Source organism: Trachurus trachurus (assembly GCF_905171665.1).
Source record: "Trachurus trachurus genome assembly, chromosome: 6".
Taxonomy (NCBI): domain Eukaryota; kingdom Metazoa; phylum Chordata; class Actinopteri; order Carangiformes; family Carangidae; genus Trachurus; species Trachurus trachurus.
This window is the reverse complement of record NC_139897.1, coordinates 3,761,724-3,774,896: the sequence shown is the minus strand read 5'-3', so window position 1 is coordinate 3,774,896 and position 13,173 is coordinate 3,761,724. Positions and strand designations below refer to the sequence as shown.

The window sequence follows — 13,173 nt, the reverse complement described above, 5'->3', positions numbered from 1 at the left end:
TCTATCTGTCTATAAATATATGGCGTAGTCACCTACATGTAAGGTACACACACACACACAATTAGACCGAGACTGAACTGAAATGTATTACTGATTATGTTTTTGCTTGATGTGTGTGTCTGCATGTGCATTTGTGTGCAAGACAGCATAAATGAATGAAGGTCTGCCCCAGTGTTGAGTGCATCGTGTGAAAGTAGAGCAGCAGTTATATAGAGGTGTGTGTGTGTGTGTGTGTGTGTGTAGGTCCATTAAACTGATCAGTGTGGCCTAAAAAGCGACAGTGTCTGTGTGTTTGTAACAAAGCCTGTGTTACTTAACTCACAGTAATGTGATGCCGCTCCGGCTCCTGTTAGATTGACGCTGCAGCTTTGCGTCATCTCTGTGCTGCTCATGTTTCAGCCGTCCCTCTGTCTCTTTGTCCTGCAGTCACATTTAGCCGGGCTACGTCCCCGTCTTTACGTCCTTCCATTGACTGATGTCTCTCTGTTTCTTTTCACGACCGTCTACCTCCGTCAGGTCGGACTACGATGACTGGAGACCTGCTCTGGCCAGTCTGCTGCAGCCCATCCCCTTCCCTAAAGAGTGAGTATTCACACACACACACACACACACACACACACACACACACACACACACACACACACACACACACACACACACACACACACACACACACTGAATTGTATGTAATTAATCAGAGTATTCTATCGTGGTAGAGCAGGTTGGCCACCGATTCCCAAGGTTGGCAGTTCAATTGATGGCTTCCCCATACCCAGGTTCTGTCAAATATCAAATGACATCAACAGATCCGCTGAGCCCTCACAGGAGCAGCAGAAAAACAACCACAACAACAAATCAACAAACCCTAAGATAAACAAAAACATCTTCAACTCTTCGTTGATTTACTCCTCATCCTCTTATTGTCTTGCAATTCAAGCCAAAGCAGAGAGGTTAGTGAGAATATAGATACCTGCAGTGGTTACATCAATTCAGAATCAGCTGTTTAATGTATACGTGTATTTAGACATATGGTCTCATTAAATGTACCGTGCTCCATTAAGCACAAGTACCACAAAACCTTTCTGGGCTAAATATACTCGTTTATTTTCCACCAAAGTGAAAAGTGAAATGCTTCCACTTCTTATATTTCCTTCCTTGATATAAGAAGCTAACTTGTGAAACTAAGCGTGGCCTGCCACAGTATGGAGGTCTCAGCTGCTCCTTATCTCTCCTGTGAAGATGTAGTTTGTCATTGAGCTGCACAGTGTCTTTGCAGCCTGTGCAGTGAAAGCATCACAACAACACAGCGGCTTCACTTCTCCGTCTGTGTCAAACACAGGATGCGGTGAGGCGCTGTATCTGGTGTAGGTCACTTGTGTTTTAGCAACCCAATACAAACTCAACACAGGCTCGCTGTAGCTCTGCAAGGAACATGGAAGAAAAGACAGTGGGAGAGAGTGAGGTGGTGTTTTTTTTTCTTTTGGTAGATGGAAATGTCCAATATGTCACTGGTTCTGCTGTTGGAGGAAGTTGCAAAAGTACCTTTTAAAGTTGGAAGCAGCAGTGGTTTTAGTAATGGAGGGTTTTTGTGACAGTGTAAAAGCAAAACCAGACCTTTTGGTCCCACAGCAGCCAAAACCAGAATGCTACCCACAACCCCCCTGCACACTCTTCCCACCTTTCTCTTTTTCCGTCACTCTTTCATGTCACTGTCTCTGGGGAGGTGTTCATGTTTCTACAGGGTCCTAATGGAGCCGGGCTGCTGACGTAGATGAGGCACCTCACCACAGCTCCTCGGGGGGTCTAGAGCTCTCTGCCCCCACAGGGCCTGTTGTAATTGGCTATAAGCAGCCGTGGGCCTTGGGTGTAATTGTCTGGCCATACTGTAGCAGAGCTTCATTAGCATGGACTGGTTGTTTGTCCCGACGCGGGGACGCACCTGTTGCTCACCTGAGCCGCTGTTGCCGTGGTTGATGTCTTCCGGCGTCATTAGGAAAAGCAACAATACTCCCAAGCAGTCTGTTTCTGAGGGTATAATGAGTCACATCACACGCTCAGATTACTTCATGTACATGCACACACAACACTAATTAACACATTACACCTTCTCTGCTTAATCCAAAAGATAAACTATGTTTAAAAAGACATTTCAGCCTTTTACAGGGGCTAGATGCCAGACTGTGCGCTCTCATCTAACACTCAGCATGACAGTGAATTTGTTTTTTGTATCAAATATTCCTTTAATGAATAGATTTATATAATGACAAATGGTTTATTTTTTTGTTGTTTTTTAATAAAAAAAACATTTGTCACAGAGCTTAATGGGTATTTCACCATCCTCATGTAGCAGCTCACACAACTTAAATCCTCAGAGTGGATTTCTTCTAACCTTCTTCATTCCTTTTCTTTATAATCACAAACACATTTTATGAAGCTGAACTTTGTGTAAACTCCAAAAATGTCTTTAAAAATCCAACTGGAGACACTGAAGTTCCCACAAACACCAAAAATGGCAGATTGAGCCACAAGTTAACTTGTAAAACCATGAGCTCTTCTCAAGCGCAGCTTCAATTTTGATTTGTTATTGTGAACAACCATATAAATGATGGCGTAGTAAATATTTCACACCACATGATCCACAGTGTTGGAAAAGACTGACGCAGAAAACAACATGAGAAGGAAATTGAGGAAACGATTTCATTGAAATTATTGATCATTTCATTTCTCACGTCACAGCGTCCACCTCTTACAACTCCCACTGAAACATAATTGTGATGATTCTCCACAGGGATCATTAACATGTCTTCCTATGAGACAAACAATCCCTGGAAGTCCACGTGCAGATGTCTTGTGTACATGTGCTGAAGAGGTCATAATGAGCTGTGCACTCCCTCAGAAACATGTTGACAGCGTCCGCCGCTGTAAAGTAACATTGTGATGCCGTGTCATCAGCCTAACATGGGTGTAAGAGGAGGCGTGAAGTGGAACTCCGACCAAAACATGATCATCTGAGGCTCCAGAAATACTTAGACTCACAATAAACATAACATGTGTGCTGTGCTGCTGCAGAAGCAAACATGGTGCTTCTGAGCTGTAATGTCTAACATCTCCCTTTGTCTTTCCTCTCAGGGCTCTTGCACACGCCAAATTCACAAAGTAAGTAAGTCACACATCACAATCTGTCCTTCACACACTTTGTTAGATTCCAGTTTGAAAACAATCTGACATTTGTGCCTCGATGTTTCTCTGTCTAAATAGGGAACTGAAATATGTTATTCAGAGGTTTGCGGAGGACCCGAGGCAGGAGGTGAGTGTGTGTTTGGGCATGTTAACCACTGTTTAAGCAGCTCCAAAGCTTAAATAAAGTCTAAATGTCCTAGGACTGATCAACAGGAACATCTTGTGAATGTGTGTGTGTGTTTTCCAGGTTCATTCCTGCCTCCTCAGTGTGCGCTCGGGTAAGGATGGCTGGTTCCAGCTCTACAGTCCTGGGGGTGTTGCCTGTGATGACGATGGAGAGCTGTTTGCCAGTATGGTGAGTGTAGACACACACACACACACACACGCACGCACACAAACACACACACACACACATACACATACTGTAGAAAAACACACACCCTGACCCCTTCTCCTCCTCTCATGCAGGTTCACATCCTGATGGGCTCCTGCTACAAGACCAAGAAGTTCCTCCTGTCTCTGGCTGAAAACAAGCTGGGGCCCTGCATGCTGCTGGCCCTGCGTGGAAACCAGACCATGGTGGAGGTTTGTTCATGTTCATAATACACATCTTTTTGATTTTTTTTTTTTTTTGATCCCTTGGCGCATTAAATGTGGCCGACGACTTGTTGAAACAAACGGTTTTATTCATGAACACTTTTCATATACAGTTCACAGCATCAGCAGCAGAAACAGACATATATTAACTGAAGTAAACTAAATCACATTTATCATTCATGTGTGTAGTATGTGAACATGTATGAGTAAAAATAAGTCAACCAAAAGTCCAACCAAACCAAATCCCCTAAGAGAAAGGCAGACTGCTCAGGCACCCACAGTATTAATAGGTGAGCCGTCACTAGGTGTCTGTTATCACTCCCAATGATATTTTTGAAACAGTGATAGAAGTAAGAATTGAAATACCGTTGGGGTTGTGCTTACATTTATTTCAAATCGATGTCGATTTGAAAGTTATTTCTTCAATTAAAGAGTAGTTTATGTCAGGATATAGAAACAAACTGTCACAAATGACCAGGACTGATGTTTTGTCCGATTAAAAATCCAAATACACTCAGAGCAGAGTCACATTATGTTACATGTTGAATGATTTAACAAATCAGACCTAACTGAGGGACTAGTCCCCAGAACAGTGGATCCAACATTAAGGGTTAAATTGACTGAATTAAAACTATTCTAATGAGCCAGTTTTACATGGGAAGACATATTTTGAAGAACTGGTCAGAATCAAAGCAGCAGAGGCCAAAGTATGTGCTTCTGGTAGGAGTCCAGCCACAAAAATGCTGGACCTTACATTTCCCACAATGCAACCAACAGCATTTTCACTGCTTCCCCCCCCCCCCTCCTCCTCCTCCACAACCACAGCAGTACGACTGGCTCTCTGCATAATATGTAAACTGATGCTCGTATGTAACATCCCTGCTGTGGCTCGTTACAGTTCTCTGTATGTGTGTGTTGGTGTGTGTCCAGATTCTGTGTCTAATGCTGGAGTACAACATCATCGACAACAAAGACACGCAGCTTCAAATCATCTCCACCCTGGAGAGCACCCAGGTGGGGCTGCGCATGTACGAGCAGCTCTGTGATCGACAGAGAGAACTCAAAGAGCTGGTGAGTAACAGCTCCAACACACACACACACACACACACACACACACACACACACACACACATACACATGCTCATGCTATTACAACCGCTGGTCACGGGTAGTGATGTCATGAATACTTGTTTTCACAATTAATCGCGGTAACGCCACAATTAATTGATCGTAAAGATTCCTAAATACCGTCACTTTCCGAAAAAGATTATGTCGGAACTATATCAGCAGATGTGGCGCCAAAGTAAAGGAAAATGCACAGATACTGGTCCATTTACCTAATGTAACATTGAATTTATAGGAATTTAAATGTTAGCATATTATTTGTAATTAAAAAAAAAAAAGATTAAAATGAACTGAAGTATTTGGTATAGATGACAATTAATGACTTAAATATTTCAAACACTTCCCCTGGGGGTTAATAACTTGTCCTATATTGAGAGATTAGTGATGTAATTATATTTTGACTATATTTGATTTTACACATTCATAGTGTTAAGAAATCAATTGATGCATAATAATCGTGATAATCGTAATACTGTACCGTGATTATTTTTCTGACAATAATCATACCAAGAAAATCTATAATGGTGACATCCCTAGTCACAGGTCCCAGTAGTTAAACCAATGGACATCATGGGATGAGAGAACAAAGGGTCATGTGTTATCGACCCCTGCTCCTCCTGCCACATGTTGTAGTGGCCTTTAAAAAAGGCATCAAACCTCAAACAAATCTAATATGTGTGAGCTAAAAATGTGTCTCTGTACAGACATATGAACCGAATGACTGTCATGCAACATACTCTTTGAGACACGTAACATGAACCACAAGTACAGAGGCTTTGTTGCTGATTCAGACTTTTGATTTTACTTTAAACTTGACTTGACTTTATAGTAAATACATTTCAACACGCAAAGCTCCTGACATGAAGAAAGCAACTGTATTTAGCTTTTTTTTTCAAGCACAGAGTCCCATGATTTACTCTGAATTGGGCCTGACCCCGTTCAGCAGGAAGTGTGTGAGATCTAACATCATCATACGATTTAAAATGTTCATACACAACACATCTGGATCCTGTCTCAAATCAAGCGTACAGGTTTCACATGTGATCGGTTTCACACTAATCCTTTACCGATTAACAGTTGAAGGATCTGAGCAACAAACAGGCAACATTTGTCTTTCAACTGTCTTCTATCATCACATCCAACACAGCGGGACAGTTGACACAACTCTATTCTGCCCTCTTAGTGTCACATTCACACCTGTCCCGCTGTAAACATCACTTCACGATGCAGAGGGTTGTAAATGATCAAATTAGATCTGTCACATACAATATGTTATGTATAAAATGATACAGTGCTGCATCTGATATTATATAATAGACTTTATGAAGAAATCATAATACTAAACTCAAATTGTATTGCACCACTTAATGACACAGATTAAAATGGTAAACTCACTGACAGTCCTGTATTTTTTCCACCAGTTTATTGGTGTTGGTACTTGTGAACTTTAAAACTAAATGTGGTAGTCATGTTACTGGATGTATTTTTTGGCATTTACTGTACATGTAATAATAGATAACAATTATTATATTATTACAATAATAAATCTGTCTGAGAAATGAGGATTTATAACCTAATCTCTCTAATGAGTCTGTGATTACTGGTAGTGGTTATTTGAATTATTAATTGATGTTAGTGCAGCACAAATATCCTCTGGCAAAAAAAATTTCCTTCAAAGACATTGGTGTCATGTAGGAAAATAAAGAATAAACCTTCCTGGATTTTCTCTCCCAATCCACAGTGAGGGATAAAACATGTGACATCATGTTTAAAACTGTTATTCTATCAGAAATAGGTAAATGAGACATGAGACTGCTCACACACTCCATCTACTGTCTGAAAAGCTTCCTGCAAGGCCTTCAGCTAAGACGCCATCTTTTTTTTTTTGTCTTCTCCTCAGCAAAGAAAAGGAGGCCCCACCCGGCTGACTCTGCCCTCAAAGTCCACGGTGAGGTCACGCTGACGCCTTCTCTGCCACACACAAACACACTGTTAACCTTTTCTGCCCTGACTGACCAACATCCGTTAGAAGACAGCGCACCAAAAACACTTTGAGTGTTTCAATAATGAATGTTCCTCCTCACCGTGCCACAGGATGCAGATCTGGCCCGCCTGTTGAGTTCAGGATCTTTTGGGAATTTGGAGAACCTGAGCTTGGCCTTCACCAACGTCACCAGTGCCTGTGCCGAGCAGCTCATCAAGCTGCCGTCGCTCAAACAGCTCAACCTCTGGTCCACACAGGTAGAAACACAACACACAACAAAAAGTCAAGTAGCCACAGGAAGATACACATAACAACCACTGGGTTAGAAGATGTAAATGTTCAGTGTTCACCCTTTATCCCTCTCCGTCTTTGTTCAGTTTGGGGATGCAGGGTTGAGGTTGCTGTCGGAGCATCTGGCCTGTCTTCAGGTTCTGAACCTGTGTGAGACTCCAGTCACTGATGCTGGTCTGCTGGCTCTCAGCTGTAAGAAAACACACACACATCAAATAACAAATCAATTGCATGAAATGCTGAAGTATAATCTGTGAGAAAACAATAGAAAATAAGCCTCAGACTTGAGTTGAAGTGAAGTTAACTGTAGCTGATTGTAAGTGTCTGCCTGTTTCAGCTATGAAGAGTCTTTGCAGTCTGAACATGAACAGCACCAAGCTCACAGCGGACACATACGAGGACCTCAAGGTAACAACAAGGCGACTCGCACCAACTTTAAATAGGTCGTTGAAATGAAAATAGACATTGAATCTCTATTGTGGCTCTCAAGCTGGACCCAAAGACTGCAGTCTGTAGGCTATTCACATAGTTGAAATCTGCATATTGTTTTAATGAAATTAATTAATTAACTTGATTTATAAAGTAGGATTTAGACACGGTGTGTTTTTATGGGTCTGTAATTTCTGAATGACTCTCCTCTCACCCCAAAAGAACAAAGTGCATTATTTTGGCTCTCATAACAGAAAACTAGAGACAATTAACTGAGTTCTCATTAATTTATTCCATGTATCTTTATGTAAACTGTACATGCAATTTATACACAGTTCAGTTTCTTCTTCTTCATTTTTTTTTTAAGGCAGTGGCTGTGGTATTGATCGATGGTTTTGTTCCCAGCACCTCTCGTCCACATTTCAAAGCATTCCTTGATAAGTGTGTGTTAGAAAAGCAGTACATTAATGGGCCATTGTTTGTTAATACAGTATGTTACGATGTGTGGTTTACATCTTGTAAAACGTCCCCATGAGACCTGTAATTCTGACCAGATGGCATAAATCTTTCTGAAGAAGTATGTTTAAAATGATCAGGAAGTTTTTTTGCTCTCAGATGAGAAGAGTGATGTAACTTTTTCTAGGCTAACCAGAGCTGTGTGCATGACTGTGCACAGCATCTTTAAAGTGCTGTCCAGTACATCTTGGGTACCATCAGCACACAAGGTTACATCATTTTAACTTTTCCACCTGCTGGCAGTCTGAGAAAGGTCTTAGAAATAAGTGACACTCTTGATGAGAGGAAAGAAGCTTATTTTTGTTAAATGTCCATGTTTCAAGGTGTTGATGCAGTTTCCCTTTGTGTTTTGTTTTTTCCTGCAGGCCAAACTGCCCAACTTGAAAGATGTTGATGTTCGGTACACAGAGGCCTGGTGATCAACCAAAACTCACACACCCATCATGCATAACCAGACACACACACAAACATTATGCACACATAACATGAAACATACATAACATGAAAATTGTGCGGTGATGTCATCTCCATCATCACTATCATTAAACGAGGAACTCTGACATCATCCCAGCGCGAGGATCACCTGATGTAACCGGAACAGCTCTGACAAATTTGAACGTTGTCGTGGTCGGAGGAGGAGACTTCGTCACCTTCAGGTGACATCACCACCTCCCGTAGTGATGTCATCACCAGGAAGGAACTGTCTATGTCAGCATCGCTTTTTTCTAAGTGGAAAATCTTTATGGACCTCATCGCTCCCCTTAACTTCTGTCCCCAATGTTCCAAGGACCTTGTTTTTATCAATGTGATCAGAGGACATGCAAGGACCCACTATGTTGTGGCTGTACTGGGACCCTTTACTCTCTCTGCCTTTATCCTTCGCCCTGTCCTTTGATATCTGGTCTCTCAGTTTCCATATTCGGTCTAAATCCAGCCCCCCAGCTGCCGACCCCCATCTCTGTGTGTCCGTGTCATGAGGAAACCCTGAATCCACCCCACTGCCCTCAGAGCCCCCACTCCCCCATGCGACGAAGGCTGGATACAGCAGGTCACGTTCCAGTTCTTCTCCGACCTTGTCCACAATGTAGCTCTCCAGAAAGACGTGTTGAACTGTTGAACACTTCAGTCCTCACTCTTGTGCTCTTTGGCTTCAGTTTTTAGGGTCAAAATTCTTGCTTTTTCAAAGTCTTTCATTGGGAAAATGAGGTGCTACCTCCAAGAAAAGAAGAGTTGCAAGACTGTGCCTATTCCTCATATATAACACACTCACACACAAAAAGAAAAAAAAAAAAGGTTTTTATCAACTTGAATGAACATATTTTTCCAAACATCTGTGCTTTCATATACTGTGTGTTTCTATATAAAACATGAAGAAAATCCCCAATACTGACATTTCAGAGATGTGTCTGTCGGAAAGTTCAACAGTGATGGCAACATTTTTCATTTGTTTTCAGTGTACATACATGAAGATCTCCCATGACTATTTAATTGGACAGTTGTGTAGCTGTAGCTGGGTGGTCTGGGACTGCCTCATATTTATAAGTTGTATCCTTAAAGCCTCCTTAACTGTGTCTCTCCTGGATTTTGTCCTGACTAATGAAGTACATTCACAGGCCCTGTTGTTTTGCAACATATAACACGAGAAGCCAACGAAGAGGGTGCCCAGACATGGATCTCTCTGCACCATGCCATGGTGGTAACGTAAACCTGTAGATTGGACTGCAGTAAATCTAAAGTGGACCTTTAAAATGAGACCCATCACCAGCTGAGAGTTGTATATTTTCATATCCTCTGCTATTTTTGGCTCTTTTGTACAGACGGTTGAATTGAAGACGGTTTTGAAAAGAAGAAAGGACACTTGCCAAACATCATCAGATTTTGTCTTTGTTTTGTGATCTAGTTTCATCAAGCCAACATGTGCATTGGTTTTAGGACTGACTGTTGTTGTAACCTGCCTGTGGAGAGACACTGACACCGTCTGTGTTCACGTCTCTGCCCCCCCCCCTCCCCCCTCCGTGCTGAGGTCTGAATGAAGGATCACAGTGCCTCTAGTGGAGCTGTGGGCTGCCTATTGTTGTCTTTTTTTTATCTTTTTGTCACACCTCATGTTTTAAATGGTTCTGCTGTAATGATATTACACCATACGTGGGTGACATTTTTAGGCTGTACGGATAAATACTTCTCATCAAAAGATGAGACAAAATTATTGTACATACTTTGACACAATGGGCTATAAGGGACAAACGTTTGGAAAAAAAAAAAAAAAAAAAAGGCACCTTTCAGCCATATCTGCCCATCTACATTCCCTCAAAGTGTTGCCTGTTTATTGTGGCAATATTTCACATGATGTGGTAACTGCCCTGACACTGCAAATGTCAGAATTTCTTTCCTCTCTTTATGTGGTTTGGGTTGGATTGTCCTGTGTCGTGGCCCCGTAAAACACAGGACAGGTCAGATTTCTCCCCCTCATTTCAGTCGGCCTCGCTCTGACTGCATCCATCCATTTTATTTATTTGTATTAACCTCCAGAATCCTCCAGATGTTTGTTGATCAAGGCAGAGGCTGCAGCAGAAGACAGATGCCGTCCACTATAAGATGCTTTGTTACCTATTTATTGAGTGCCATGACAGTTTTCTGTTTGGCCTGTAGACTTGGTTTGTGTACGGCCATCTTTGGGTCTGGCTTTAGGACCTTGTGCTCTCTTTCATATCCTGTATGATGTATATACAGTGTATATAGTCGTCTCCTCCTTTCCTCTTTGAACCATTTTTGAATCCCTCCCATTTTTCTTATTCTTCATCTCTTTTCTGGATATTTCTCGGCCTCCCATCATGGGCAGGCTGCTGTTGCCTTCATCTTAATGTGTGTGGTTGTTTTTTTCACACAAAGTGCACTGTAATCTAAAAAATGATGTTTTCAATGCATAATATCTTTTAAGTTTCTGACATCTATGATTTGATTACTTTAATCAAACATTTGTTTCCTGTGTTCTTGTTTCGTTGTTTTTGTTGTTGTTTTTTTGTTTTTGTTTTTTGCATGTATATGTTGCTGCATCATCTGGTATTTTTATTTTGTAATTTTGTTTTATAAAAGGTTTGAAATATAATAAAGGGTCTGATCACTATCTCACTGAGGTTAAGGACTGAAATGGAGAGAGGCCATCTAACTGTTTTCTGATTGGTTGTTGCCAGGTCTACCCATGCCTGACACAGCCTGTTGGTCGAGGCATCTGGGGTTTGATTGATATTGATTTTTTTTTTTTAAAGCCAATACCATACCAATACTGGTACTTTTAGACTGAAGCTGCCTCAAGCTGAGATTTCATTATTTAAGTTTTCATATCAAAAAAATGCAAATATTTCTTGATTATCCAGGAATTTTGTTCTAATCCTGCCACATCATCATAACGAAGGTGTACCGGCCATTATCACTGTATAAAGTTCAAGTGGTATCAGCACATCAGGATACTGATGTTTCAGTTTGACTTTAATCAGTTTTGTTTTGTATATGATGTTTGTTTTTTTCCAAGTCTGAAGGTCTTTAAGGAATAGTTCAACATTTTGGGAAACATGTAGCCTACATTACAGTTTTTGAGAAATCATATGACTGAAGATTGATAACAATGTCATGTCTGTCAATTTAACATTAAGCTGCAGCTTATTTGAACACAGATACTGGAAACAGTTAGTCTGGCATGTTATATCTGATTTGATGTGCAAAAACTGAAGGGAAGAAGTCCCAACAAGATTTCAGAAAGTCATGGCATCAGCGAAGGAGAAGTCCGGCACATAAACCTCCTTTTTTTTTTATCAAGTTTAAAATAGCTGCTGGTTGCCAGGTTTCATACTTGGACAGACACTTGGATGTGGACAGAGCCAGGCTAGCATTGTACTTTATGTTAAGCTAAGCTGACTGGCAGCTAACGCACAGACATGACAGAGATATCACTTTTGTCATTTAAAGCAAACAAAATGTCCAACTCTTCCTTAAAACCAGGTGGTAGTCTTGGGGAAGGCCTGTCACTGAGATGGTCCCATAGGTTTTAGTCCTTGATGAGCTGCCACTCGTCCAAACTGTGAGTGTGGGGACCAGCATGTTGACTTATAATGGAGGTTTTTTTTTTTTTTTTTGTATTACTGTAGAACATCCAATGGTTGAATAGAAACACCTCTTCTGTTCTGTCATGTCTCCGTATCCTGTGGAGCTCACTGTGCTTTGCTTTCTGTTCCCATCCTGATTCCTCCCTCATGTCTCTTTTCTCTCTGACAGTTTTTTTTTCTACACAAACTGTAAAGAGTTTCTACCATGTCCAACTTGTGTGCGACTGTGCTCATGTCTTATGGAAGGAACAGGTTCAGATGTGGCACAGCCTGACAAATCTGACAGACTGAAAAAACAACAACTCTATTTCCCATGATTCCTTGTAGTCACATCTTTTTTGGCAGCTGGAAAAGGAGCGCTCACCATGTTTCTCTCTTTTTCAGTCTTTCTCTGCATTGATCTGCTTCTCCTGCTGGGTTATTATTATTGCTGCTGCTGCTGCTCTGTGGCTGTTGTAATAAAACTACAAAAGATCTTCAACAGGAAAAATAACAACTATGATGTTAAATAATTTCAATCAAAAATAAATTGTCTGTGAATATGTTTCAGCTGTGTGTGACATGTGTTCTTCTTTACCGTTACAAGACCAATGGTGGAAATATACAAGAAAATGTGAGTAAAACTAAAACAGCTTTTGTGTATGAAGACACATGTTGCAGGGTTTATTACAGTTCTGTGCAGTAATACAGCAAACTTCTGATTTTTTGAAAAAATGTTTATGGTATCTTACAGTAAAAGGTCCAAGAAATGTAAAATGCATCACATTGCTTGCAGTGAGTGCACATGCACCAACAATATAGCAACATGCATTTAGACTTTAAGACAGGGATCAAAATCAACCCTAACAGGTAGTAGCAGAAAGCTAACACAAGAAGAAGGTGAAGTTATTGCTTGCATTTCTTCTTACAGTGCAAAGTAGATTAGAAGTGATAGCCTACTGTATGTATGTC

The 13,173-nt window shown here is 41.0% G+C and overlaps 1 protein-coding gene across 4 annotated transcripts in view; it reads left to right on the top strand.

Annotated features, from left to right (window-relative positions):
• The window catches only part of cmip (c-Maf inducing protein), a 47,183-nt gene extending 34,412 nt beyond the window's left edge, over nt 1-12,771 (top strand). For all 4 annotated transcript variants that reach the window (XM_083973353.1, XM_083973354.1, XM_083973355.1 and 1 more), the window contains exons 11-21: nt 517-582; nt 3,130-3,156; nt 3,259-3,307; nt 3,428-3,535; nt 3,649-3,765; nt 4,708-4,848; nt 6,803-6,850; nt 6,997-7,143; nt 7,264-7,369; nt 7,515-7,585; nt 8,488-12,771. In XM_083973353.1, the coding sequence (XP_083829479.1) occupies nt 517-582; nt 3,130-3,156; nt 3,259-3,307; nt 3,428-3,535; nt 3,649-3,765; nt 4,708-4,848; nt 6,803-6,850; nt 6,997-7,143; nt 7,264-7,369; nt 7,515-7,585; nt 8,488-8,541 (934 nt within the window). In that variant the 3' untranslated portion in view covers nt 8,542-12,771. The remainder of the gene's footprint in view (nt 1-516; nt 583-3,129; nt 3,157-3,258; nt 3,308-3,427; nt 3,536-3,648; nt 3,766-4,707; nt 4,849-6,802; nt 6,851-6,996; nt 7,144-7,263; nt 7,370-7,514; nt 7,586-8,487) is intronic.
• Nucleotides 12,772-13,173: the final 402 nt, after the last annotated feature.